At 36.0% G+C, this 24,530-nt stretch overlaps 1 protein-coding gene across 1 annotated transcript in view; it reads left to right on the top strand.

Moving 5' to 3' along the window:
* The window catches only part of GABRG3 (gamma-aminobutyric acid type A receptor subunit gamma3), a 291,784-nt gene that overhangs the window by 7,882 nt on the left and 259,372 nt on the right, over positions 1-24,530 (top strand). The window contains exon 3 of the mRNA XM_058846360.1: positions 8,498-8,565. Within this exon, the coding sequence (XP_058702343.1) occupies positions 8,498-8,565 (68 nt within the window). The remainder of the gene's footprint in view (positions 1-8,497; positions 8,566-24,530) is intronic.

Here is a 24,530-nt window from a genome sequence, read left to right on the forward strand (position 1 = left end):
AGGCAATTTGTATTGCATATTTGTATCCTCTCTTTCTCAGATGTATCATTACATTAAGGAAGTCTCTAAACTGCATATGTTGAAGAAAGCTTCACCAGTCTGTGTTCTGAGGTGTTTCAATATACACTAATGTCTGCTTTTCCTTCCTCCCTTCCTTCATTATTCTTTTATTTATTTATTTATTTATTTATTTATTTATTTATTTATTTTTAAAGTTGCTTTTCAGTAACTCATGGTTTCCTCTTGGATCCTCTAAAATTATTTGATCCCCGCAGCTTCTGGTGGTCATCTATATTTATTATGTATTTATAAGCCAAAACAAATTCACTTTGGAATATGTAATATTCTGACTCCACCAGTTCTAGCTGTCTTGAAGTCATGCTGTTTTTCTTTACTTCTCCAGTATCTTTGTAACCATTAACCATATTTCTGAAGGTGTGAGCAGTCTCAGATACTGCTGTGCAGCTCTCACTACCCTGAGTAGGTTTGTACAAGCATAGCTGGTACAAATAAATGGGCTCATTTGAATCAGCAAACACAGAAGACTAAGCTCTGTCTGATGTGCTTTACTGTGCTGCTTGAGAGCATTAACAACAGTTCTCTTTTAAAGCAGTTAAAAGTTTCCTCTGTAACTAATTTAACCTGTTTCTCACTGTGTGCAAGGAGCTAATCTGTTGGTTGAGAGAAAACAACTCTGTTGCTTTTTAAAGGATATGTCCTTTTCCAGGCACAATCCTATTGAAAATCTTGAGCTCTGAAGCAGTATCACAACCTTTCTCCTGTCTGACCTGCTTTCCTCCCATGTTGCACAGAAATGAACCCTGAAGTGCACCACAGGCACTTACCACAGAGACTGTCAAGTTATTTTTGCTAGCTGCTGATTGCCACACCTGATGCTCTTTAAATTAGCTCCAGCTAGGTTTCCCCATATGTGGTGACAGAGGGCTGCATATTGCCTGGCAGATCAAAATATTTTCCAGATCATAGTGCAGAGAAAGCTGTGAAGTGTCATACAAGGTCAAATTGCTACATTCTGCTGTAAGTCTTTTTTTTGTGGTGGCCTACAAGACAGCTCCAGGCATCTCATAACATGAAGTAGTGAGAGAGACATTCATTGCTTCTGGATTTGTCACAGACACTTGGACCTGGAAAGCCAACTTGTGTGTAAAGGTGGAGCATATGGGAAGGAGAGATGGGGTAAATTCTGTTTGTGTTATGGCAGCACTCAGGAAGAGGAATCCATAGTCCTGGATCCAACTTCTGTAGTACTGGGTACTGCAGAAGATTGTAGAGATTAGTCTAATTTAGATTTGTATGGGAGAATAAACTTGAATAACCTGCTGTTGAGGACATAGAGTGCTGTGGCAGAGACCTAGTAGGAAACAGGGCTGAATAACAGTCACTGATACTTCCCTTTTTCTTCTTTTTTGGTGGAGTAGAAGTAGATTGTCTTCCTTTCAGAGACTTTTGTTCTGTTTTAGCCATCTAATTAGAAATCCTCAAGAAGAGAAATATTCCTGAGGATTGTTTTTCAATGAAAATGAGAACAATGTCTGTTCTAGGTGGGGTGATAGAAGGGATTTATTTCTTCTGATTCTGCAGGAGTTCTAATTCTCTACCATTTTCAGGAACTGATGCATTCTTTTGCAGTAATGGCCATGAATATTTCTAAAATATTAATAGCAAAGTTAGCAAATAAGGGTAAAGTTACTCTATGAATACTCCAAAATGCCTGTTTCAGATTTTGGTGATACATGTTAGAGTTTTGAAAAATTGCATAAACAAATAGGCTGCTTGCACATAGTCTTGGTTTGTGCTGGTTCAGTGTGTTAAACATAGGGTCTTTCAAAATCCTGCATGGGAGCAACTCTGATTAGGAGAGGATCTTGACAGTGGGCTTTCTTCATGCCTGAATTCTGCTTTTCTAATCACTTAACCATGGACTGAGTATAGAGGAATTTCTACCTTGGCTTTCTGACCTGCTTTGGTTCACAGCTTTTCAACCCTGAGGGGAAACATCCTACTTTTTATTCATCCTTTTCTCAGGTAAAATTTTAATGTGCCATACTGAAAGTATAAGTAGAGAAATTTTAGTCCAATGCATTGAGCCTGAAGCCCTGCAACTCAATGTTTCTGCTTAAAATATCCAAAGCAACCCAGTTTTGTTTTTCCAAATATTTAAGAGTTTTGGTTATTTTCCCCTTTTTTTTTCTTTTTCTCACTTTTTTTTTTTTAATTAGATCACCTGATTTAAATCAAGTGATGGAAAGCAACACTTTAATTTGAAGCTTACTGTACTTCAATATATAGAAATATTTTAGCATTCAAACACTGTTTCTAAATTTTCCCCATAATTTACTGCCAATAATTTACCCCAAGTAATGCAGTTCTTTGCCTATATAAAATGCTTCTTTCTCTCATGTCTAAGAAGCCACTTGTATCTTTGCAATACTTACATCTTGTGTGTAGTCTTGTGCTGGGTTGAAAAGAATCATTGCTTGTGTGTTGGAGAAAGTGGCCTTTTACCTAATTACTAAACTGCGAGCTCCCTTAAAGTACAACCCTCTCTTTGTGAATGTAAAGAATTAATTTACATAGGTAACTTTTATTTAGTGTCTCATTTCCTCACAGTGACTGTTTGCTGAAATGGCTTGATGCATACACAGATGGAATACTTTTCTTGAATGGCATCGTAGGTAGGAAAGTTTGGTTGACAGTTAATGTTTGCCTAAGTCTTAGTCTTAATTGTCACGCACAAAACTAAATGTAGAAGCTGCTAGTTCTTATTCTCTCTTCTACTCTATAACTTCATTATCGTATTTTTTAATCTGAGAAGATCAAGGGAGAGTAGCATACAAACTTTCTGGAAGCCATGAGTTGAAAGTTAGGTAAGAGGGAAAGTCTGAGTGAGATACTAATTACATAAAAAATTACTTCTCTTTCTTCCCCTTCCTTCTCTGATTAGGCAGACTATGCTGGCATTAAGGAGGTTTCTTAGCAAGTATTTGTAAACTGCAAAGATGTTCATTGTTAGTTGTCATTTTGACATCATGGCACAAACTAATTGTTCTGTCACCTTTAAACAGGAACATATTATGTTCTGCACATATTATTTTAAATATTGCTTGTTTTTACATGTGTGTAGTTTTCTTATGGCTGTTATTGTTCTTCCACACCCTGGTTGCTAGCTTGATAGACTTCACAGGAACAAATTCTATTATTTTTCTTTCTTATGTTATCACACAGGAACTCTCCCCTCTGATGAATATAAGTAAAACAAAAATTAGAACCGTAGAGATTAATTGAAAAACAAGACTAACCATTACTATCTGCAGTTTTCATTCCACAACATAATACTTGAAAAATTACAGCTTGTGCGTTGGGGAATGGTAAATGAAGGATGAAAGTGCTGAAGGTTGATTGATAGTTATGGTGGGAAATGAAGAATAAAAGTGATTTGTAGTTAATTGAGGGAGTCCGTTTATGTGCACACTGTCATTCACACTCCTGGACAAAATGACAACCAAACCTAGCATGTAAAAAAATACTGTTTTCAGAGGACTGTGTTCTCATTCTGGTACTGCTTTAATCCAAACTTTCTTTCTTCTTTTGATTTTCATTTGCAGTTCTGTTTAGGTAGCTTGAACCTAAAACATACGGATGTCACTTCTGTCAGAGTTTCTGTGCCTGTAGCAAGCACAGGACTTTGACATCTCTCTGTTTTCAAGCCCATTCTCTTTCATGCAGGGAGAATGAGGGTTTTTAATTTTCCTCACTGATAGATTTGTAGCATTGTAGAAGAGAATCATCAAATAATTTAGGTTGGAAAGGGTTTTTAAGATCTTTGAGTCCAACCCTTAACTTACCACTGCCAAATCCAGCACTAAATCATGTCCACATCCACTCATCTTTTAAATACCTCCAGGGATGGTGGCTTAACACTTCCTGTTACCAGGTTTTTCTTCAAATGTGGTAATTTGTTGTAAAATGGAGATGTGTTAGCTGCCTATATTTAGTCTAGAGAAGTGATTTGTTAGAAGAGCAGCTTGTTTTATAGGAATAGCTAGGTAAATAGATGTTGCCAATAATGTCACGTAGGAAAATTGGAATAGTCGTCATCACTAATGCAAAGTAAAAATTAACACTATAATCACTACTATTACAGTTACCAATAACTGTGTAATGATTTATTACCGCTTTGTCCCAATTTAAAAATAGCAATTTATGTGGTAATGAGAGAATGTAAAGTATCATTACAGAGCAATATAAAAAAATATCTCATTACTGCAGAGCCAATCTTGTTAGTCAGTAGTCTTGTAAAATTGAGGCAGAATTCAAGTGGCCCTGTAGGTCTTGAACAGAGATCATACTGGGATTTTTATGTACTTTTGTGCCTTCTAAAAATCTAGTTCTAGCTGCTTTGCTTCTACAAATGTGTATGTATTGGTCTATAACATTTTTTACCCCTGCTGTGTTGGGTAAAACCAGAATAAACCTGGGAGTTGGTTGAACAATGCAAGAAAGGTTAACTCTCAGCAAAAAATAATTATGTTTTAAAATTTATGAGAACTCAGTAAGACATACTTTGTTTAATTGAGCTTGTAAAAAATATTTCCCAATATTGAAATTTTAAAAATATTTCTAAATATTTATGATTTATGCAAGAACATTAGTGCTATTTGGACAGACTTCAAATGTGGAGGATGCTTTCTGAAGGAAGAAAAGTGGTTTCATTCATGAAATAAGCATCAGTTCTGAATAGTGGAGATCTATCAAAAATTAAAAAGTATTTTAAAAGGACAGCATAATTCAGAGTAGCAAATAAGCATAATAAAATGTCAGGAACTTTTTGCGGACTTTTTCCCCTACATGACATGAAATTTTATAACATTCTCTCTTTTGATTTACTCAAGAGTGTTTTAAAATTCTCCTGATTTATCTGTTCAGTTTTCTATACAGATGATCAACTCACATATGTCCAATAGTAACGTCTTCATGGATTTTAATGAGATTCAAGCTCAGGTACTGTTTTTTCTCACCCATGTAAATCCACAACACAGAACTAGATTAATCCCATAGTTGTGTTTTGAACTGTCAGGGTTTTTTTTAAGTTTGTAGGCAATACTTGTTGGTAGTGTCTTTGCAAAGTGATAGTTACAAAGCTGACTGGAATGTAAACTGTCTCAAAGCCAAGGCATTTGGATCCGATGACCATAGTTTTGTTTAAAAACATTTTGATTGGTTTTATAAATCCCCTCCTCAATTAAAGCCAACATATTTGAAGATAAAATGACTGTGATAAGTAGCTAGGTTACCTTTGGTAGCCCTGAGTAGCAGTGTAACACTGCAATTACTCAGATGTGCTTGCACTATCTTTTAGGGAAAGTTACTGCCATTGATTAAATAATATTTCAAAGAACTTTGAGAAGGCTGGTACATTTGTTGACAACCTTTAATTGCTCTCTTGCATGTTGTATACACATGGTTCTGCCAGTAATTTTTCAGTTTCTGACAGCTCTTTAGAACTATCTTGGGTTTTTGCCAAAAACAAAACAGTACTGAAGCTGAGTATCCATATTTAATCTTACTGTCACCTTTTAGTGAGGTATTAACATTTTCATTGTTCTGTCAACAACACTGAGGATTCTTCCAGTGCAAGAAAAAAAGCTCTGTCTGCAACTCAACAACTCCATGTGAGGCTTGAATTCCTTCAGGAACTGTGTTCACAAATGCATGCACTACACTGAAAAACTGAGCAGGCATTGAAATTGCAGAACCATAGGATGGTTGGAAGGGAACACAGTGGATCATCCGGTCCAACATTCCCGATAGTGTAGCTATTTCATCTTTCCACGAAACTCAGTTTATTTTGAAGAGCTTTGTAGGGTGAGTTCTTTCTAATATGACACAATAATTGTAAGACTCAGTTATTTCCTTTTTCATAATGCATTTTGGAGAAAATAATCTTAAAACCTTTCTTCATTTTGGTTAGTATTTTGAATTTAAACTCATGATAACAAATCTAAAATTTATACCTGACAATCCTTTGTTTCTATGTGTTTATATCCATGAAAGGCCACATACAACAAGAATTATGTTCTTCTGACTTGACTTTTAAAACATGAACACCCACTTATCATACAACCAAATTACATTTGTATTTTTTACCTCTGCCTAGAAAAATAAAACAAAGTAATTAAAATAACCTTACAATCTTTATAATTTTTTTTTAAAATTTGAACATATATAATAGCTTACCTGTATTTTCTTATTATTTATTTTCAATTTGAATTTCACTGGAAATGTCTGATAGAAGAAGTGACTGTTGTTTAGTGTTTCAAGGTTAGGTCTTTAGTGCGAGTAACTGTGAGTAAGATCAAATTCTCTTTAACAAGCAGTGCTATTTTTTTTTTTTTTTTCCCACCATGAGAGAATTTGGTCCAGCACATCCAGCAGAAATTACCACCTCATATTCTATTTATATACTTAACTGCTGCAATGATTAAACAGAAACAGGTTTCAAGCACTGTGTTCTGGTTCTGCCAAGATTCAATTGCATGCCAATTTACATCCTTAAGTCTAGTGCCATTAATGTTCGCCAGAGCTCCTTAGCCTTGAACTTCCAGCTAGACACATACATAAACCTTATAAAGCTTAGAGCTCTTTATTCCATGAATGCTATTCTGGTGGAAGAACTAGCTGTAGTTCCTCACTATTACCAATTCCTATGTAATGACATTTATTACTGCATTTTGAGGCAACTCATTACCAGAAGCTGCTAGACTCCTATTTAGTTATTAGCTGGGTACAATTAGAATTGCTTTAATCATCTGAGCTTGTTCATCTGAATTCACATTTTCTTTTGCTGAAGGGGAGATCTGAGTTTATCAGCCAGTACTTCAGGCAGTTTGAAACCATGACCTTAAATAATCCTGGATGTTCTGACCATACGCAGTCAAGAAGTATGTGTTACTTAATGAATTAGAGAGAATGGTTATCATCTTTAACCACTGTTTTCACCCAGTTTAATGTCTGTTTTTTGCAACAGGAGATATAGCCTTCCTAAACATACGTACACACCTTACAGGACAAACCGGCATGCAAATTCTTTTTTTCATAACCATCTAAATTTTCAAGTACTTCAAAACTACTTGACACCTCTTTGATAGTCTGAAATTTGGGGGATGCAGGCAAAAAAGATCCATCTTTACATGTGAAGATTCCTGTCTGTCTTCAGCTTTGTGCCAGATGGCTTTACACCAAATGACTGATAGTTAGCATAGATAAGCTTCCAACAGAACCTTGGTATTTAACTCTTCCTCCTGTTCCTCCTCTGCTCAGTACCTTCCCAGAGGAAAGCTTTCCGAGTTTTGAATGGCCAATGTGCCTGCATTTCCTCATTCTAGGAGGCCTGGGGGTTAGTGAAAAAAGTCCAAGTCCAACACAGTTCCCCAACTCCAGTGGTTTAAATACTCTCTGGAGATTTTTGAAAACCATGTAGAGGAGAAGGTTCTTCTGTGGGAAAGGAAGATGTCCAACACAAGCTGTTGGCTTACTAGGGGTAAGTCTGCATCAACTGCAGGTTAAAACAGCATTTAGTCTTTATACTTAGTTTTGAGTCAGTTAACCCTGGAGAAAGTAGACCACTAATTTAGATCTCAATTTAGAGGTTAATGTATAACCTGTGGGGTTGGAAGAATGGCAGTATGAGTAAAGAAAATATGTGGTTTTCTGTGTAATAGTGGCATTATTTTAGAGTCAGGTTATGCCACCAATAAGAGCTCAATAATGTCCAGCAGCTATACTGACACCAAAGATGCTGAAAGAAAGAGAAATCGCAGTGGCCTCAGCAAAACAAAGGAATATAGGGCTTGGCTTGGCTTATTAAGTCCTGGAAGTCCGGAAAAATGGAAGATCTTATGGGAAATGTGCATTGACTAAACCAAATCAAATTCAAAAGCCTTTGAATGAAAGAGAGCAAAGGCAATGTGGACTGAAGGGAATGAGTCTAAATTGAAAGAAGAGTTGCTTAGGTTTAGCTAATCAGATTTCATAGAGATTTTACTCTAAGTTAGGATGATTTCAGGGCTGATGAGATGCAGAAACCTGGAAAGATTTTTTTGATGTGGAACGAACAGGCTAAAGAACCTTAACGGTGAGGCAAAGGGAAAAAGTAATACACTGCATTATTTCTACTTTCATGTCAGACATCTTAGGTTTGAGCTTGACTTTGAGCTACTGTGCCTAGACCTGAAAGTTTCTTTAGCAAATTGCTGCTGAGACAAATTGGAATTGTGGTGATGAAGTGGTACAGGTTTTAATTTATGGCAATTTTTTATGTTGGGTAGGAGTAATAGAACCACATTTTCCTAAAAATACAGTATCCACATTTCTCAGTAGTTGTACCTGAAAAAAAAGGCCTTATGGTTATTGGGGGGAAAAGTATTTGGAGTGATTATTTATGTTGCAAAATAATTTTTCTTTTTTTCCTCCACAGTAAAACCAACAGTTATTGATGTTGATATTTATGTCAACAGCATTGGTCCTGTATCATCAATAAATATGGTAAGTGACTTACAAAGATTTTTATCTGGATTGCTGGTCTTGGCATCAATACTAACTTTTGAAAAAGACAAATACCAAAGTGATAAGTTTTTTTGGTTCTGATTTAGTCCTGCTTTCAGCTAAAATTCTGGTTTTTGTGTCTCATCAAGATAATAAACCTAAAAGCAATATTATGTTCTATGTTGTCTACTGAAAAATGCTGGTAGATCTTCAGTGGTAAAATAGTCATCTTAGGAAAATAAAAGTATGAAGTGAAGCCATTTTCAAAAAACTCTTGAGCTGTTGTTTCAAGAGGCAATCAAATGTACAGAGCTTCATAATGCAGAGTTAATGAAAGTCATCATATAATAACAGCATATTTATTTGGAATTCATCGTCTCCTCAGTGATTGCTTTTTTTTTTTGCTGAGTTACCAACAATCTTGAACGTTAAAGTATAATTTTGCAGAAGTTATACATCAATGTACTGGGTGTGTAAAGGCAGGAGGTACTGAATGAGTGTGGTAGTGTGGCAGTAATAAACCTGTGGTTGGTCAGTTGTTACAGTCTAAGCTCTAGGTCTCTCCTCAGTGCTGCAGCAGCATATTCAGATTTAGAAAGCAAGCTGAACGTTTATGTAGCTCTGGGGTTATGGGTAGCGGTGGTTGCTTGTGCAACTTTTGAGTTTAAATTCATTATATGATTCTTCTTCTTAAATTAGGTTGATTTCTTTTTTAATACAACTTGGGAATGGAGGACCTGTTAATATCTTACTCTACTTGAAGATTTTAAAATAATCTCTTCAAAACAATGTCTCTTTTCCACGATAGCATTCAAAGGCTGCTGTGTACAGTGTTCCTATAAGAATCTAATGAATGCATTGCATGTATCTTTTGCATTTTTTGAAGAAAAACTCCTGAATTTAAAAGGTGTCTCTTCAGCTTTATTCTTTGGTTTTGCCTGTAAGTATGAAAGAAGGCAAATACTTGCAGCATTTCAAATACAAGGTGGCCAAACATTCCTGTGCACCCTGGCAGTGGAAAATCTGGCAAGTAAACACAGAACAAATGATGTGCTGTGGACAACTGTCATGTTCAACGACTGTGAAATGTGTTGATTGATATTTCATGTGAAGCACTGAATGTCAAGCAATGGGAGTAGCTGCTCTGATCTTGCACTAATAAATAACTAATTATCTTACCCTTCCCTGATGGCCTACCATAATGACTTCTCTGGAGAACAATTTATTGGAAGGTCCTCTGGCTTGCATTTACTCTAGGAATGGGTACTCTGTCCAAAAGCAATGGAGACAATATGTTTTTGCCCTTTACCTCTCTGAATTAGTTTGTGATGGCTTGTCTCTTCAGTGGAAGAACTGATTGAGAAGCTTCTTTTCCCCCAATTTCTGTTATTTCAACTGTTTGTCTACAGTATTCAGTAACCCTGATTTGGTCTACTGGAAGAAAAAAATGGAACACTTTTTTGGAATTAAGAAAAATAATTTATTTACTTTAAGTAAGCAGTTATTCATGTAGACTGTGAACCTCTGAAGCGTGGGCACACAAAGAGCTGAACAGAAATAGTAGCTAGAAATTACCTGTCTCAGAGGAAGAGAAAGGAAAGGACCATCTTCATTCTGATATCTGTCATATAACTGAAATTTCAAAGGGAGAGGAATGTGCATGAAAATTCCATTTCAGGAGAAATAAAAAGGGGATTCTTGGTAGAACCCACCTATGCTCTCTTTCTCACCAGAACAAGAACTTTTAACTTTTCTCCCCTAACTTACTATTAAAAGTTGAGCTGTTCTGTCCAGGCTATTTGGTAAAGTGGTGGTTGATTGAGCAAAAAGAACTATGATTACATTGATTTCCATCTCTTCTATTTCAAGACCGAGATCATTGACACGTACAAGGCGGACTTTCCTGCTGTGTACTTCCAAACATAGACCTTAGCTCAATTACCTTTTTCTTAGTCTGCACCGCTTCTGAGAGAAAATAATGTGGAGCTTCTCTAGAAATCAAACTCTGCATGTATATTTTCTGATCAGTTTTCATCAGTGATTTTCATTTAGTGGGTGAAACTTAGGAAATAATTTTCTTTAAGATATTTTTTCAATGGGTATTCATCCCGAATGTTCAATCCGGTTTTGTAGAGCAAAGCTTTTCAAATGTCATTAACTGTTACAATTATGCTTAGATTAGAGTATGAATATTAATATCTAACTCTTTCTTTAACAGTCAGGAAAAAGACAGTTGGTATCAGACACCTACTTGTAGCAAAGTTAATCTCAGATGAATTGTATGTGAATACAAGGAAGAATGAATCTTTTTAGACTGAGGCTGTAACTGCCACAAGGGGAAGAAATGTTAGGAGCTCCTTTGAAGAGGCTTCAAGTCAAAGGAGAGGAAGTGTTCTGTGGCAAAGACAGCATAATCCACAAGAACATATGGCTAACCCTTCATTCCAGACTTTTTGCGGACAGTTCCTGCCACTTCTCCTAAAAGTCTTATCGGTTACTCATTTTCTAGGTACTTTCAATATGTTTATTTTAAACCTCAAGGTTTCCAGAAAAATCAAACAGTAGTTGCTCTTCTATTAGAGATTCATCACTATAATGTATTTATGAAGACAATAGAAACTTGTTTTCTGAATAGACAGGGGTGACTCTTTCTTTGTGTGAGACATGGAAGGCTTCTTTGGGTCATGGTTTAAAAACTCCTGATATGAAGTAATAGGTATTGTGTAATAATGGACAAGGAAAAACAGAACTGAGTGATACTAGGAAGTGTTTGCGAGTGGCAGTAGCTTTAAATAAGTAATTTCAGCATTTTGAGTTATGGCATGATGTTATGAAATGGTAGATATTATTGATATTATGCATGAGAATTTTGAAATTTAAAATTCCAAGATACATAAATGCCCATTTAAAAATGTTAGGCTGTCTTTTTAATAAATTAAAGCCATCTTATGTATAAATATTTTGATGCGTGTCCTTTATCAAAAACACTATAAAATGTGAGCTTATACTCATTTAAAAGAATCAAAATCTGGTTTATTTAAAAGTAAATGACAAATGCCTTCTATGAACCAAATTAGATGTTCCTGTATGCACATTATATCTCTTTGTCTTGGCTTTCATCATTTAATAAAATAAGTTAAAGAAATCTGCAATTTGCTATTTCAAGGTGCAATGTCATCAGTGACCTCAGGTTATAGGATGCAAGATTTTAATTCAACCTTTTCTTATTGAAAAACTTTGTTATATCTGTAATTATAATGAACACTCTTCCACTATATTAGGGAATCTTAAGGATTAAGATTCCCTAAATGAGTTTTTAAATTTTTTTGAATTTTAGAATTCATTTGTGAGTTTTTAAAATTTCTTTTCCCCATGCTTTATATTGTAAACCAGATGTATGAACTCCATATTAATCAGTTTTTATATATCTGTCTTTTTTGAAATTTTTTTCTTTAGTATTTTCCATTGAAAATTGTGTCCAGGAAGTATATAATTTTGCATTAAAATCCATGATTCATTTTTTGTCAATCCCCCAGTTCTTCTCAATAGGTGTAAATGTTTATAAATTGCTTTTTAAGACAGTCTTAATGTGGCTTACTGAAGTATGGTCTTCTACAGATAAGTAATACTAGCTTGTCTATAAAAGAACAGAAAAGGGAAAGAGACCAATATACAAATTGGGAACTAGACATAAATAGTGGGGTGAAAATCCCCTAGAAGTAGTTTTGTGAGACAGAAAGGTAAACATGCTGAGATTGAATAGACTATTAAACCTCAGTGGCATCAAAGGCTGTGTATTTGTGCATTCACACATCCAGGATTAACTGAGTAGCTACAAGAATCTGAGACTGCAGCACAAATTGCTAGTGAAAGAACAATTTTACACCTGTATGGTTTTTGCAGCTGGAATCTCATTTTAACACAGCTGTACAGGAAGGATATTGAAGAGAGTGTAAGAAGCAACCTTATAAACTGTACTTACCTGGTCATAAAAATAGTAATTGGTTATCTGCTGGACATATGGTCACCTCTTTATTCTCAAGTATTACTAAATGACTATTCAGAGTGTTTCTTTTAAGTATTTCATCACTTCATTCTATTGTGTCTCTCTAGGCTATGTCATATATCTTTATGGGTGCTATATTTCCCATTTGTTCAGTTAAGTGTTCTAAAATAAAAGCAATTTTTACTCTATTTTTACCCCTTAATGTATTGGTAGACTTATTTGAACTTCAGTTTCAAAGTCCCCACATGCTCATTTTGCTTCTCCACTAGACACTATGTGTATCTAAAAGAATAGTCTTGATCTGGAGACTTGTCTAAAATACTACTCAAAGGCTTGTAATTAAGCCTGAATTTCTTGCATACTTTCAGTATTTGTGTCTATTTGCTTGATAGTTAAAATTACTGTTTGAGCTGCTGCAATTATAGAAACATAGCCTGGTGAATGTTTCCATCATATGGCAAAGCTATTTTATAGCCAGATTTCATCCCATTTTCGGCCCACTGTGAAATACCCCCAAGTATTTCCTTTACAGACATTTACAAAGATAGTGCAAGCCACTGTTTGAGCACAGGGCTGATGCCCTGTTCGTTGTTAAACTGAAGTGTGTTTTTCTAACTCTATCTCACTATCTTACCTAATCTATTTACAAAGCAATTGTGTAGGGAGATGGTTGGAGTTATTTTTCAGGAGTGAGTTTTCCAGTCAATGAGTTCAGATAATCGCTAAAATAATGGAATGCCTTGGGGTATTTATATTTTTCACTGAAAATCTTACACTCTCCTTTTTTGCTCTGTGACCTAAGAGAACACTCATGTACTGAGCTAAATTTTAGTCTGAGTGGGTCTGTTTGGTTACAATATACTAATCATACACTAAAATATTTTTCTAGATTATGATTAGGTTACTGTTCTTGTTTCTAGAGCATACTTATATACTGTCATTAAGTTTGGATCTCTCATGATAAAAAAATGTATGCATTATAGAAAACTTTTTAAAATAATGGATTTTTTTTCTGATAAAACAAAATCACCTCTTGTACAGGCTCATTCTTGTTGCCTTAAGCTCTGCTAGTCAATGCCTCACTATGAAAATGTTTTTGGGAGGTAGTAGTAATAAAATGACACTTGGATCTATCTGTGGCTTCTGTTCCACCATTGACCTTGTGAGAGGCTCATATAATCTCAAAAGTGAAACTGACTGGAAAAGAGGAAGCTAGGGCTGGGGAAATGAACATAGATTGAGGTTATTTCACATATCACCTCAGCGGCTTCTACATTTGGTCTTGTCTAGAGCTCCACTTTGTGTAACCAAAACAGAGCCTGGGAGATAGAGACTTGGATAAAGAAGGGCCTTAGGCTGCCCTTGTTTGAGATGCAGTGGGACGGACTAGAATAATGTTAATTTTTCTGCCATGTAGCTTGTGTGCTGGGATGTGTAGCAGTAAAATACGTACTGTGATTATTTACTGCATTGGCAGGAAATCCAGTTTATTTCTTGGAGGAATGATAAATTCTGTCACAAGTCTTTGGTAATGGACTGATCTTAGTTCTGCTGCTCTCTCTTATCAAAATTCAAGCAGATTATCAAATATGGATGAACTTAGCCTTAGTGTTGTCACAAAAGGTGTATGGCAAATGATCAATTCAATTTCAATAAAATAGAAAAATTAAATGTCTCGTCTACTCAGTAGTGGGTATTAAAAAATATTTGAAGAGCAGCTAGGCTGAATGCTTTTTCCATAGATAAACAGTATGAAAATATCTAACAGATTCCTCCTCTTTGAAGTGATATATTAGCCTTCATACAAAGAGTGGTAAGAAACTCCAGTCTAGTCCCAGTTTTTAAAGCTTGATTTCTCCCACTTTAATAACCTGTTTCTTGGGCCTGCAGGCTTTAGGCTTTAGAATTAGTATACTCAGTATTACAGTTCCTTTAGAATGTAGTAGTTGCCCTTCTTGTCTATTCATTGATACATAGCTTCACATTCTTTATTGGCAACATTCGGGAAAGTTAGTCTAGAAAAACTATGGCTAAATTGCTCTAAAGGGTATTGAATTACTTTAGGGTAAATTGACAATATCTTGGCCTAAATCAACTTCATTTTTGAGTGGTCAAATGTTTATCAACTTTGTTTTAGAGTTTTAGCTTTCCATGATTGCTCCATGAAAGAGTAATTACTTTTGTGTTGACCTGTTTATTGGATTCCTGGATAATATTGATGTAATTTAAACCATGGTTTTGAGAATTTGGTCTTCCTTAGTGCTTTCAGTTATGGATTTAGTCAGGAAATGGAAGTTACTGATTTGTTCTGTAAGTAATAAAGATGTACTAATGACAAGTTTTTGTAAGACTTCATGTAGGAATGTAGACCTAGACATCACAGCATCCATAGAGCATTTCCAGCAGCACTATAAATGTGCTTGGTAGTTAGGAAGAAATAGCTGAATAGAGGGTGACCCCCTATAACCTGTTATTGCACCACAGAATCATCTTTACTTTCCTGTAAGGCTTTTTGATTGGTAAAGAATGAATATTATTCATCAGCCTCATCTGAATATCAGAACAGTGATCAGCATTTTCCACACCATTATTGCAATGAACAAAACCCAGAAGAACATTCCTACCTTACTTTTTTTTCCACAAGAGAGCTTGTCATCAGTCTAATTTGACATAACTTCCTTTCTTGTCAGACAGCTGAAAAATAAGGTTTAGAGAATAGTATTACATTTCCTTTCAAGCTTTGTTTGTGAACATGTTGTCCCTTGACTCTGAAGAACTCTCAGATATGCTTTTTCTGGTACAGACAAGGTGTTTCTGCTGAATGACTCCACAGAACTGAAGAATAATGCAACTGCTTGCTTTCTGCAATTAAAAAGGTCTACAGCCTACAGGGTTGTATCTGTATCACAACACTTCCATGCTTTTGCTAACACTGTTCATTTTCCTCCTTTTAAATAATAGTCCTAATTTATTACTTTCTTGGTCTGGAAAAGGGGCTTTTATGTGGTCATAAATAGTGATTTTCTAGGTTCTTTATATGTTCTCATAGCTTTCTTCCTCAAAGTTCTTTCAACCATAGTCTTCTTTTGTGTCTGCTTTTCATTAGAGATTTAAGATACAGGTGGTTCTGTTACATGCTGTGTTATGTTGGGTAAGCTGTTTTCTACACTTAAAGCCTCTATCTCCTCAAGAAACTTTGTAGCTCTTTTTCTACTTCTGCAAATTACATTTGCATCCCTTGAAAGCTGAAGAAATTTTGCGTAAGGAATCTGCTATTATATCTAATATTAACTTTTTGCACACTATACAGAAGCAGATTGTTTTGACCACAGAGATTTGGATATGTTTTAGCTAAACATCTCAGACACTAAAGTGTAGTTGCTGCTTTAAAACTAGCAACAGACATTTTAATTGTAATATAATAATTATATTAACTGTTGCTTGAGGTTTTTGTGGTTTTTTTTAAGTTATAAATGGTAAAGATACAGAAACTTTTCAAGGGTCTAGGAGAATAAATTGTCAAGGCTGTTGTGATATTATTAAACCAAGGAAAATCCCGTCTTCCTTTCTGACTTTTTCCTGTGCTTACCCCATAATTTATCTAGAAAATTGCATTTCTTGGGAGACATGAGAGCAGAAATAACTGATTCTTGCTTTATTGCAATTGCTTTTGTTTATTTTCCAAGGAGAACAGAATTTTTAAATGTATTTAAGGAACTTAGTGGGAGATATTAAATGCCTAGCCTTCATACCTTTGTGAATGTGGCCCTCTATTTGTCAGGTCAGATTTATGAAAATTGGAAGAGGTTCATGAAAGTATGCAGGTATTAAGCTTTTTCTTACAGTGTCTAGGTTACATAAATGCCAATGGTTGTTAAATAGTTACATCAGCTCCACTGATATTTTCCTTGCATAGTTATTGAATATTTCAATAAGGCGAGATTAGAAATTTAGATTAAATCTGTGTGATCTGTGTGATATCTGTGTGATAGAAGAAATCTGGTATGATTTTGGAAAGTATTCTTCCTTAGGAATTCTGGCCTAAATAAAAAATATGTCATAATTATAGGATTTTTGTATCTGTTTTGATTCGAGATGTCAAATAACAATGTTTGAAGGAAGGAGCTTAGGCCAGCTGTTAGAAAGAAAAGTGGAAAAAACAATTGATCCTGCAGATTCTTCATCATGTTGACATAGACGTGGTGATGATTACACTTTCATGTAATCTGCTTCTGTATTGCTATTCTTCTATGAAGGCAAAATTTCCTGTGAAGACTGTATGCAAGAAATAGAGCAAATGTAATACAGCACAGGGAACTGCAAGAGAGAAGAAAGGCCAAAAATGGTTGGAAACTATTTTGAGAACATTTAATAAGACAGCCATGCTATTTCAGACCTCCTGGTCTTTCTCCTCAAGAGAGATTACTAAATCCTTCAAAAGAAGAATCCTGGAAACTAAATTTCAAAATCCTGAAAAGCACAAGCTCAAAAGTGGCGTGGGTATTGCGGCTCTGTACTTGTGCTCCTGGTAAGCTCTGCAAATGGAAACTGCTCGTCACCTTTCCTGTGTATTACATCCTTTTCTGCTTCAGTTCTATGTACTAACCTTTCTCTCTCTTGTCTGGTGATTAATGACTGTTGTTTTTTTACCCCAAATATGTTTATCTAAACAGCCTAGAAGTTTGCAATGGCTCTCTCAGATAGGAAAAAAATGACATGTATGCACAAGATTTTATGACTTTTTCCACCTGTACTGTCTAACCAATAAGTTACCTCTGTTTTCAGACCTTGCCTTTTCAAAATCCTTCTTGGAAACTGTAGCTAGTGAACTCCAGGGATAGTGAGATTTGGCTGATAGTTCATGTTTGGTAAAGTGTGTTGGCTAACTGAGACGAAGAAATAACTGTCATCTGCTTACACACACTCCATATATCAGACTCTGACAGCTCTGCGCTTTCAAATGGCTTTCCAGGTAGATATTTCCCTGAGGTATATTTGCTGCAGTGTGCACAGCATGTGTTTCTCATTACCTAGAAGGCCTGTAGATTTAGGTAAAATTACAAAGCAGTCAAAGTTGTGAATTATAGAAAGATAGAACCCTAGTGTTTCAATTTATAGACATTATTTTATTGGAATCAAAAAAGCGTTTGTTTTTTTTTTTTTTACTAAGAGTGCCAATTTATTAATTTTACTGCTCCTAGCAACTGAAGAATTGGGATCACCAAAATGCTTGCTGGTGTTCCCCACTGCAAATGGAAATAAAAAATTTCCTCCTGTATTACTTAGCTGTCTCATTCTTGGTCTTCATTACTCGGGGTGAGATTGTCCCTTGAGCACTTGCTCACTAAACATCTGGCCATCTTTAAGGCAAAGCAGTTTCAGTTTTCCTAAACTGGATTCATGCATTATGCAAATGTTGCTTCATTAGACACTGAGATGAGCTATCAAGCTATATTGTTTGGTCAGAATAATGTAGGCTCAATGCTGATTTGAAATCAGACTATCAATTTTGGATAAATTCAGTTCATGCAATCATTTTTGCTTGTGATTCAATTAGGGCATACACAGTGATTGAGGTAAATGCAGTCAATGATTTTGTCTCTGTTTCTGACTTTTTCTGATACCTCTGTGCAATGTGTGAAACAGCATAAACAATAAAAGAGCTAAATTAATCTCTCAGAAAGTTAATAGAACTATGCCAGGCATAATTTTGAGCCATGTTCTCCTAAAATATTCCACACTGAGAGTCTAATTATAAGACCCAAAATTACCCAAAGTTGATTTTGGCACTAGGACATATTGGATCCTCACTGGCTTCTGTCTTTGAATTTGCATTGTGTGGAGAGTTCAAAGTGAAACACCTGTAAATTGGAGATTTTCTTCTGTGCTGGATGGGACCAAATAAAATAGGAGATGTATGCAGTAGCAAAGGATCTGCCTGGTGCCTGATCCAGTCTGAATTCCACAGGGAAGCCAGTTTCTCACCTGACATAAATGGTTGAATTCATCAATGTAAATGGAAATGTGATGATCTGTGCTAGCCTGCTGCTTTCATATTTCCTTTTCCCTAAAGTACTTTTTATTGTTTCCAAATTAAAAGGTTAGATACTAGGAGGTTTTATTTTGAATAATATGTTATAATTTAGTATATAATTCTTTTGCAGAATACATTAGAAAAAAAGGGAAAAGAAAAGAAAAAAATAGACTGCAAGGTTATTTGATTGAAGTCACCTGAAATCTGTTTATCTTCATTGTTTTCCCTGCAATGTGTTCTCTAACTCTCTGGTGTCTGAAACTGTATTTATGTAAATAGGTCTGAGCATTTCTTTGCCATATGGATAGCACTGTAAAAATGGCATAAAGAAAAGGAAAGTGAAAACAAATATAGGAAGCCTGGGAGAATATCTTAAAAAGAGAAAATTGGACTTGTGTTTTGAGAGCTGCCTAGATGGACCAGCACACAAAGATTTTGACAGATTGTGGCACAGCTAGGTTAACTAAGTGAAAAGAGGTGGATTCAAAGAATTACTTAGGAGTTTCTTCTGGATTTTCAAAATGTCTGGCTAAACTGGTATTGTGTGATTATTCTAGATAATGATAGCTGATACATTGAATGGTCAACTTGAGTTAATTCTTTGGTTCAGCTCAAATTTATACACGAAGTTTTTGTTGACAAAGTAGTGTTTGGGAATGTGGCTTCTTTCTAGATAACTCACCACCTCTTACATGTGGAATTGGTTTTATGTGTTCGGTTGCTAATATATTTCAACCTGTACAAATATAGGCAGTGATAAGATAATCTTTCAAATTTTAAACTCTTTACAGGTCTAGAGTTACAAGGATCTTAGTAAAATGCTTTGAATAAAATGACAAACAAACCAGCAATCAAAATCATAATTAAATTAAACTGAGGAACATGCCAAAAATCTGTCAGCTCCTAAATAAATGATCTGATTTATGCCAAGTATCACATGGAAGCTAAAGTCAGGAACTGGATTTGAAAGTGCTTTTTGAGTATTTTGTTTCTAATAGAGTCTTACAAGGCTAGAATTTGAAGGCTTCAGAATTTGAAGCTTGTCCATGGGCTAAATCTCCATTTGTTTGAACTCAGCATTTTCCAGAATGAGATGGAGGACAGGGTCAGTTTTACATAGAAAACTGTAGGCAATTTTAATTTTATCAAGTAATTTGTTCCTGTGGCAATATCTTGGACTATAAAACAGAAATAAATATGGTGAAATGAGGGTATAAGTACCTGGGGTTGATGTTATAATCTAATTAAACATGTATGCAATATTTTTCTTTATAAATAGTGGATTTAAGATTAATATTGTAAAGAACAGCAGATATATATTATAGAACTATGTCAAAGGCAGTTTAGACAGTGGTTTGGCTCCTGAGCAAACATAGGAACATGTGTTTTTTTCACTTTCAAAAGCAAGCAACCTTCCACCTTGCATCAAGCATTGCTATGTTGTCCTAGTTAGAAATTGCATTAAATTTTAGGGCTTTGGAGGGGGGAAGAATGGTGCGTTTCCTGTATGTCAGAAATGCCTTCTGTTGTCTTTGAGAAAATCTGCCTGCAAGTCTGTTTGCACATGCTCTGCAGAGAAAAATGGTTTTAGCAGCTTAAGTTTCTGGTTCCACCTGTGTTGTACATTTTTTTGTGTGAGCGTGGGACAGATTTTCTGGAGAGCTTACATTTGAGTTAGCACAACTGGTGTAAAAGAGCAGTGTTTTGTGCTTCTAGTGATCTTGCAGCAAGGAGGAGGGAGTGGAAAAGTCAGCTAGAGGGATTTTTTTTTCTCACTTGTATTCAGGCATGATAAAACAGTCCTGCATTTCTTGATAGTCTACCATGGTTTTGCAAAAATAGTTCCTCCTTCAACATACACACAGTTTCTCTGATCTGAGGCTCCTTGTTTGGTACAGGAGCTTTCTCCCTCCTGCTATTGTGGTACAAGCAGCTGCTTGTACGGACCCAACAGGAGGGCCTTGAGGTTAGAGCAGCAGAATGCTGCTCCAGTGGAACATACTTGAATTCTGTGAGGATTGGTGCTGTGACCACTGCCCTGGGGAGCTGTCCCAGTGCCCAGCCACACTCTGGGTGAAGAACATTCTCCTGATATCCAACCTAAACCTCCCCTGACACAGCTTCAGGACGTTCCCTGGGTCCTGTCACTGGTCACCAGAGAGAAGAGATCAGTGCCTGCCCTTCCACTCCCCCGCATGAGGAAGCTGTGGACTGCAATGAGCTCTCCTCTCAGTCTCCTCCAGGCTGAACACACCAAGTGACCTCAGATGCTCCTCACATGGATTCCCCTCAAGATTGTTCAACATCCTCATGTTCCTACTTTGCATAGTCTCTAGCAGTTTAACATTTTTCTTACATTGTGATGCTCCAACCTGCACACAGGACTTGAGCTGGGGCTGCTCCAGTGGAGAGCAGAGTGTGACAATCACCATCCTCAGCTGGCTGGTCATGCCTGATGGACCCCAGGACAAGATAAGACAGGTAAGTGGCTGGTAGCACATTCAACATTTATTTTTAAGAACATATTAGACCTAGAGTGGAAAGGACTTCCATGCTATCTGGACTTTCCTTATATTTCTCTCTTTACCTTATCCTGAAGTGCCTATTTTCTTACTGTAAATTTGCATCAGCTATAAATGTTATGAGCTCTCCTAGTAGAGCTGGAAAATAAGAGCTTCCAGGTGGCATTGCTTCTGTATACACCACCATGACTTGCTGCCATTTAATGATCTTCTGCCTGCAGCAAAGAGGTGTAGGTTCTTCTGCAATGAGGCATGGTTTAGATAGGGTTTAAGATCTTAAAATAAATAAAGTATTTTTATTTCTTAATCAGCTTGTCCTAAATTTCTGGGATTGCCAGTGAAAGCTGCTTTGAGACTTAAAAGGCATCTTGCACTCGTGTCAAATGCAGGTGTAGTTCCATCTTTGATGAAATACTTGTATTAAGTCTTAGTTTTACTACGTAACTTTTGTATACCTCTATAGATGAGGTATTGGCTAGGGATCTCACTTTCTGGTGGAAATTCAGAGGGTTTTAACACAGAATTCATGTGTATACTACCTGACAAATAGTTTTTGAAGCATGGATTACCTGCATGTTGTTTGACTTCATCTTTTTCAGGACTAGTTTGAAAAAAACAAAATGGACAAAAGAAAGTTACATGAAACTCACTCAGAGTCAACATGAGATGAGCCTGCAAAAAGTGTGGCAGCCTCTTGAGCAGAAGGGCTGCTGGGTGGTGGGAGCTGGTTGAGGAGAATGGACAATTTCCTTTGTTTTTTCTTTTCTTTGGATAAGCTGTAAAGTGACATGTCTTATTTGAAAACTGTGAGTTTCTAATAGCCTTTTAAAGAGCAGTTTTCTACTCATGAGCCAGGAGAATTTCTTGAACTTGAAACAGGGATAAAGTGAGTGATTAAATAATTAGAGGCTTTTCCAGTGGAATGTAGGAGAATGCAGATCATAATTTTTGCCTGGCCTGGAGAAGAGCCAGGACTTGAGCTCAGGAGTTCACTACTGAATCCTACCCAAACTAGGTATTTAGTGGTTGGTTGTTGGGTTGATTTTGGTTTTTCTCTCACTCTCCAGTCATTTCCATTAATATTATCCCTGAATATCCCTCTTCAGTGATAGTTGAAGATACTCAGATACAAAAGGAACCTATATTTTCTAAATGTAGGATGAGTAATTCCCATTAGAGTGATTAGAAAACTTCATAAGGAAAGTAACTCAGCTCATATTTTGAAGGGAGATGCCATGCCACACTCCAAATAATACCCCATAATCTATTTCCATGTAATATATGAAATGTTTTTACTGGGGGTAATGCAAAGGTTAAAAAAAAATCTTTATTTTCCCCTAACTATTCTGATACAGTTAAGCAAGAAGTACTCCTTGAATAGAGAAGACAAAGGCCTAGGTGGAGGTTCAGTGTGATTTGCTTGAAGGCATATGACATATGGTAAATTTTACATCATGTTAGGAGAGTTCAGTTGTTGGAAGTAAGGCTTTACAGCTTTTTGGCATGTAAATTAAATCCCTGCTCACTCATTGATTTAAAATTAGTGCGTTATGAAATCAGCCTGCAATTTTTAATGTCATTCACATGAGTGCTAAAAATCTGTTAGTCTACAAATGCATTCCTCTATTTCTTATAGTGCATATTTTGCAGAAATTAACTTTTATCAATGAATTACTGATTATACTACTTGCCAATAATGCTGTGTAGAAGCATCTCTGTTCAAGATACCGTTGTTTGGGTTCTGTATTTTCTTTCAGATAACCAAAATTGACATACCTATCTGATCCATAGCTTAAAGGTACAGCCTGAAAGTAGGAATATGAATATTTTAGAGTACTACATATTAGAAGAATATGAGGAATATGAAATACTGCTTCTTTTCTGCTTGTTCTTCCAACAGACTTGCTGCAGATCAGTCTTATTTTTCTTATCACCTGTAGTTTCCTCAACCCATTTTCTCCTATCCAAAGTTGTGTATACTTTTAGAAAGCCTTTGAAGTAGGTATGATGATGTTGTTTTGGGGTTTTTGTTTTCTCTAGGGGACAATTGTGTGGCAAAGTTGCTGTCCCCTTAGCTTGTTCACTTGCCTCACCTTGCCTTTTCTCACCTGTGCTCACACCACCTCACTTTGTCTCTCCTCACCTCCCTTTCCTTCTGTTCTTTCAAGCTCTGGAACAAAGTTAGTACCATGCCACTGCCCTCTCACTCCCTCTAACCCTCTTAGGTGAGATGGGGAGGAGAATCAGAAACTTTTGGGTTAAGATAAGGACAATTCAATAATTGAAAATATAATAGTAAGACAAGTAATAAAAAAAAATAATAATGAAAAGCAAAGAGAGATATTTTTATCTCTTAATACGGAAAATTGAAATACTTTCTAGAGTTCTCACATAGCTTTGAATCTTGAATGTGTTTTGTTGATATAATTCAACTATGCAAGCCTGTGGCTCAATTTCAATTTTTAATGGATCAGGGGCATGGCAACATGGTCTTTTCAACCTCTATTATTCTATAATAGCTAATATACTCCAAGAGACCTGCTAAGAGGATTTGTTGATTTTCCTGTGGATGTAGGAAGGAAAAGACAGAATCACTTTGTACCTGTATTTCCCAACTTTTGTGTTATAATAAAAAAATCGGTGCTGCCCATTATTCCTCTATAGATTGTGTCCATAAAATTTTGCTAGACCTTTTCCTTAACAAGGAAAAACTAGTGGTAACATTGAGGCTCCTCTTGTGTCAGGTATGCAGGACACAGTACAATCTTTTTGTGTCAATCAAGTATGGAGGTGTCCCTGCTGACAGAGAGAAGCCATGAATGGGAAAAATGTTGGTTGTTGTCCTAGAGATAATACAGGTAATGCTTCATGATGGAAGGAATAAAAGGTGTGCTATAAAGAAAAGAAAATGTTGCCATTATTGTGGGATTTCTAGATGTGTCTACAAGCTAAAGGATATTTGGGCTTTTAAATTCTCACTTGGCTTTGTGACCAGAAGGACTTTTATAAATCATGCTCTTCACTTTGTAGCTTCTTTGTAGCTGTTCTGACCTGCTCTACAGAGCTCAGAGTCCTATGTTTGATAGTAACAGCTGTATATTGATTGGCTGGGTCTTTGCTGACTTAAAAATGCTTTTCAAAGCTTTCCTACACTGGGAGTAGAATCCCTGCCTGAGATTTCTTTGTCTGGAGATGATAATTTTGTGCCTGAGAGGGAGTATTAAGTATATAATGTCAGTAAACAATGCTAAATTAGTTAAAAGAAAGGAGAAATCTTTCAACAGTTAGGAGCTGGAAGTTTCATGGGAAAAACAGATTGTAGACCAGACTAATGCACAGGTTTGGATGTATCCTTAGAACCATGCTTGAAGACACTTTCTTCATGTGGGGCCATAAAAGCAGA

Source organism: Poecile atricapillus, chromosome 1 (genome assembly GCF_030490865.1).
Source record: "Poecile atricapillus isolate bPoeAtr1 chromosome 1, bPoeAtr1.hap1, whole genome shotgun sequence".
Taxonomy (NCBI): Eukaryota; Metazoa; Chordata; class Aves; order Passeriformes; family Paridae; genus Poecile; species Poecile atricapillus.